This window comes from Antrostomus carolinensis, unplaced genomic scaffold (assembly GCF_000700745.2).
Source record: "Antrostomus carolinensis isolate BGI_N321 unplaced genomic scaffold, ASM70074v2 scaffold38948, whole genome shotgun sequence".
In the NCBI taxonomy this organism is placed as follows: domain Eukaryota; kingdom Metazoa; phylum Chordata; class Aves; order Caprimulgiformes; family Caprimulgidae; genus Antrostomus; species Antrostomus carolinensis.
Genome location: NW_010331713.1, coordinates 5,760 through 11,381, shown reverse-complemented (window position 1 = coordinate 11,381; position 5,622 = coordinate 5,760). Strand labels below are relative to the sequence as shown.

General features: G+C 42.4%; 1 protein-coding gene across 1 annotated transcript in view; it reads right to left on the bottom strand.

The window, feature by feature from the left end:
- Positions 1-5: 5 nt before the first annotated feature.
- LOC104529092 (complement receptor type 1) overlaps positions 6-5,622 on the bottom strand; it is a gene marked incomplete at both ends in the record, with an annotated part of 10,693 nt that continues 5,076 nt past the window's right edge. Inside the window, 5 exon segments of the mRNA XM_029086296.1 lie at positions 6-163; positions 1,297-1,521; positions 1,524-1,719; positions 1,900-2,081; positions 5,123-5,305. Of these exon segments, the coding sequence (XP_028942129.1) occupies positions 6-163; positions 1,297-1,521; positions 1,524-1,719; positions 1,900-2,081; positions 5,123-5,305 (944 nt within the window).

The window sequence follows — 5,622 nt, the reverse complement described above, 5'->3', positions numbered from 1 at the left end:
ACAGGAGGGTCCCAGCTGAAGTCCTCTTGGCACTGAATCTGACTGATGCCTTCCAATGTGTAACCATCATCACATTCAAGAGTGATGTTAGTCCCAGAGCGATAAGTATTTCCTTTTATGGCTTTCTTAACACCTTGAACTTCCGGGAATACACATCTCACCTCTGAAATTAGAGTTAAAAAAATATAAATAAATAAATAAAAATAATGAGAAGGAACATAAAATACAAGAAATACAGCAGTGGGTTATTTAAGACATTGGTTTTGAATTCTTTCTGAATATAACCTGGAATTAATTCTTATTCCACAGAGAATAAGAGTTTTCTTTGTGTCTGCAGAAGAGGGTAGTCTATAGAAGTCCCTTGCCCTTAAAAGCTATTACCAGCCATATTATTTCTCAATAATTAATTTATTAATTAGTCCAGCCACCTAAGCTATTTATACCTGTCACTGATTTTAATAAAGTGAGTTAGTTTCTTCAATTTAAGTGTCTAATCACCTTTGACAGTCCAAGGACAGGAATTCTGGAGGAGAAGGTTTTCAGTGGAGACCAAAGGGGTAACATCAATGGGTAACTTTTAACCTTCGTTTCACAACTTTTTTATTTTTTTTTTTTAATGTTTATTTTTAATTTCATACGTAATAGTTACTAAGGACACTTCAAAACCTCAAGAATGTGGAAAGGCAGGGAGAATTTTTCTGGGCTACTGCTTCCTTTAAGAGCCTCTGACTTATATAAATAAGCATTTGGTACATTATTTCCTCTCATTGTTATCCAAGCGCATTTCAACTCTTGGGTCACTGGGGTGGGTGCAGCTCCACCAAAGAAGCACCCTGTTTGGGCAATGAATTTATTCCAGTCAATGTCCGGTTCTCTGTGCCAGAACACCCACACTAGGAATCTTGTGACATTCGTGAAATTGCCTTCAGTCAAGTTTGCCCGATGAGTGACCTTCACAGTGAGCTCTACAGAAGTGCCAAGTCTCAGATATAAAAGCATTTTTCCAAGATGGGAATAGGCAGGCTCATGTGTAATCTACAGACCGTCCATCAGAGACAAATTCCCTGACATCATAATTTCCTTTGTTTCCTGTTAGTGATAACTGATGAGTGAGACACACAAAAAGGGAAGGGAAGGGAGAAAGTTTCTACTCTTCTACTAAAACTAAAAAGATTTGAATGGAGGAAAGTTACCATACAACTGATCCATAACAATGAGAGCAGAGATTGAAAACATGCAAGAATTCAAATTGCCTTCCAGATCCAAACAACATGAGCAAACTCAGCACTAGCCCACCTTTGCACTGAGGAGGAGGCTGGCTCCAGGTTCCTGACACTGTGCAGCTGATGAAAGCATTTCCAACGAGGGAATAACCAGGATTGCAGCTGTAGGATAGAGATGCTCCATAGGAAAAAGCCTCAGAGATGTTTCCTTTGAGCTTCCCGTTGGTGATATGTGGAGGATGGGGACACTTCACAGCTGGAAAGTCAGGGAGAGACAAAGGACAGGTAACACCTGCTTTCCTCTTTCATAGACAGGGAGTGGAGGATCCCATGTGTCCCCAGGCTGGCACTGTGACCTGTGAAGGTCTTTTGGGACATTAGCAGTGTTGCATTCAATTGTAATGATGTCTCCAGGCATACAGGGGGACTCCAATCTGATTGCTTTTCCATTCCCAACTCACACAGCCAACTGTGGACAGTGAGGGTGTGGAGAACCCTTTAGACTGTGAAACTTTTGCGGGATAGAGAGGAGCATTGGCCACAGAAGCCTCATTCTTTCTTTAGTGGTGGATTTTGCTGAAGCAACAGCTTGTTTCAGCAAGTCCTTAGGCAAATATCACTACGTGTTTAATGCATTTAGAAAGCTGAGAATATTCAGTGGAAAGAGCAGAAACACACCTTCGCACCGAGGAAGGGGATGGCTCCAGACTCCGTGTGTTGTACAACGAACGGACTTATTCCCAATAAGGGAGAAACCATGTTTGCAGCGGTACTGCACAAGTGCTCCGACATCAAAAGTGTCTGAGAAAGGACTGCTGTGCTCCCCGTTAGCAATGCTTGGAGGAGGCAGACACCTCACTAGTGAAAGAGGAGAGGGAGAGGATGAGAAGGTGATGTTCAGTTGTGAAAAAAGGTGATAACAAGAGAGTAAGAAAAAAATGCAGTTACCTCTCTTCCCTGCAAAAAGCAGGACAGGTTGGGAGGAGGAGTTAGTGTTTAGTAAATCTTTCCTCTACTTATAATAGACCTACCTGGCTCCATTGTGGTATCAGGATGATGATATTGTTCTGCCACTCCATCTAGATGCAGCATTAAGAGTTTAAAATACACATTTGGTTGAGCAAATACAATGCACAAATTTACCATCATTATCCATCATCCTGCTTTCACATTTCCAGCAGAAATTTCACTCCTCTCTAATAGTCAGTGTCCTGCCATGAAGCTACTAAATTTCTCACTTACAGGAAATGAAGAGAATGTGGATTATGGATTGCAGCAAGCAGGGTAAGAAAAGTGCAAATCGTGCTTATACTTCCAGCATTACCCAAAACCTCCCGTTTGAGAGGGGAGGCATAAATTAAAGTAACAATTTCTGTTTTTTCTTTAAAGTAGTTGGAACAAACAGGAAAAATAAAGCCAAGTTTGGCTTCAGTGAGTGTGTATTAGCAGTCAGGGAGGATTCTGCAGTGTTAACAAGTCAGAGTGCTGACACTTACCCTGCTCACAGGCTGGTACGGGTGGATCCCACGTTGAATCAGCTTGGCACTGGGCTGTGCGATGGCCTCGCAAGGTGAAACCTTTATGGCACTGAAAGCTAACGGTATCTTTGTATGTGTAGTGATATTTAAGAAGAGATATTCTCCCATTCTGAATCTGTGGGACTGGACATACCACCTCTGAAAAATAAATTTGTTATCTCAAAGAGGGAGCCAAATGTATGCTGTAATTAGTGTATATATCAAGTCCATCCTTAACGTGCCACTGCAGAGTTTCACACTTGGAGACTCACAGAAGAGTAAGTTCAAGAACTGAGGACTTTTTAGTTCCTTTAGGTACCCTAGGGTTGTTATTGTATATATAGACATTATTGTATATATAAACCTTATTGTGTATATAAACATTATTGCATATATAAACATTTTTGTATATATAAACAGTTTTATGCCTCTAAAGAGAATAATACAAATACATTCCAATAAATATATTAAAAGGTGTAGAAATCCATAAGCACTGTTAGTCATTCTCATGACTGCTTTACTATACCAAGCTCACGCCTTCCAAAGCAATTCCATCTGAACGAAAGACTAATTGCCATGATCAGCCCCCTGCAAAACAGCCTTGTGGTTTGGGTAACAGCGCAGTAGCTGGAAGATCTCAGTTCAGTTTTACTCAATATCCCACTCTTCTACTGCAAGACTCGATTCTTCCTTAATTTAATATTTATGTTTGTGAAACCAAAGGGACAGATCCCTGCAAGCACCTCACGATGCTTCAATCTACATAATCCTGAAAGATCAAAGGTAGCATCTGGAAGATTTTTAGAGGAAACCAGCCAAGCAAGCAAAACAACACAGTCCTAGAGGAACGTTACATTTAACAAGTCTTATTACTCAAGGTTCTATTTATTTTAAGGACATGCCATTTTTTTTTTTTTTTAATTTTAAGGACTTAATTTGGCAATTCTGGGCCAGATCTAGTCGTGAGCTACTTACTCTGACAAACAGGAAGAACACCACTCCATGTGACATCTGGTCCAAAAATCTCACATCGCCTATGAGACTGTCCAACCAGTCGGTGCCTGGAGTTACACAGGAGGAAATATCAGTTGATACCAAGTCATTCAGTTTGGATTTTGCCCTCCCACTCTGCCACTACCCCCAGAAGTTTCCTTCTGCAGCCTCCTGATCCTGGGTGGTCACTGAGGTGTTTCTCTTGGTTTGACACATGGGAATGAAGGACACCAAGTTCCTTCTTCCCAGGTCCAAGAGGAACAGCAATGATCCCAAATGACTCTGAGTTAGATCGGTCAGGTGATAAATCAAGACTCAGATCCAAGAGATTTCCAAACCGCTGGAACCTTTTTGCAGCACATGCTCACTTGCCCACTCAGCTCCTGCTGGGTGGCCATCTGAGAAGGCAAACTGAAGTCTGCAAAGTAATGTATTGAGGCAGTGAAAAATGAGAAGCACATTTCCCTTGCCTGAGCAGGCAAGTGTGGTAAAAGTGGAACCAAAGTACAAATTGTGGCTTGCTGTGGGAGAACAGCCCATGCAGAGGAGTGAGGCTTTACTGGAAGTTGCCAAACACTGAGCTCAGAAAAAGAAGTCAGCAAAGACAGAGTGGGACTCACCCTTCTTCACACGTGTGGCTCACAGTTGACCCATAAAGGAGATCTGTCAGAACAACAACTCTGCCGTTCTTTGGTGATTCTGGGTATTTACACTGTTTCCCTGGGAAAGAACAAGGCTGAATTTAAACTCTTCTCTTGCATTTCTGTAATGCACTATGAGAAGGTATCTTAAGGATCTGTCCACATTCAGACACCAATAAAGAGGTGATGTTTAAAAGGTCAATAGCTACCCAAACTATGTGACTAGTAAAGCCATGTATGAATCTTTTTTTTGTTTGTTTTTCAATAATTGCTTTAAGAAACCCACAAACGTAGATTAGACAGTTTTCAAGAACCAACACAAAACAGATTAAGCTATTCACTTTTACAGAACTCTAGTGCTTCAGACCACGTGTGGTTTTTGAGGCATGTCAGAGTTGGGGGTACTCCAGGGTGTCTCATGTATCCCAGCTGGCAGCTGTAATGCACAGTGTCCCCAATGGGAAATTCTGTCAGGTTTTTGTATTCCTCAGTTAGCTCAGCAAAGGTTAAGTTGGGAGGTGCACTGCAGCCACCTATCAGGAAAGAAACACGGGGAAAAATGGGGATATCAACTACACGAAGTTGTTTTAAAATGGATATTAAGTTTACAAGCAAAACTGAAAACAAAGGGGAAGGATTGAAGGATTCAAAACTTTGGAAAGAGTAAGGGAAAGGAGGAGTCCTACAGGCTTTCAGTGGCAGAAATTCCCAGGCTATCCATAACTCCTGTCCTGGAACCACAATGTACCTGCACATCGAGGAAGAGGGAGGCTCCAGTTTCCAGAGTCGGTACAGTAAATCGATGCTTCTCCCAGGAGGTTGTAGCCAGGGTCACAGCTGTAATTTACAACCATCCCAGCAGTGAAAACTTCCAAGTCCTGGCTGTTGTGATTTCCTTTGTCAATATTTGGAGGTGAAGGACATTGCAGCACTAAAGAGAGAGGATAAAACAAAATGAAAAAAGGGCACGGATGGGAAGGATACGTGCACAAAGCCACAGCTCCTGTGTGTGTGGAAGCACGCTTGGACCCGGGGGTGTCACTGGGGGTGCAGTTTTCATCCCCCACACCAGTTAGAATACCAGACTGGTTTGGGTTGGAAGGGACCTTAAAGCTCATCCAGTTCCAACCCCCCTGCTATGAGCAGGGACACCTTCCACTAGACCAGGTTGCTCAAAGCCTCATCCAACCTGGCCGAGAACACTTCCAGGGAGGAGCAGCCACAGCTTCTTTGGGCAACCTGGGCCAC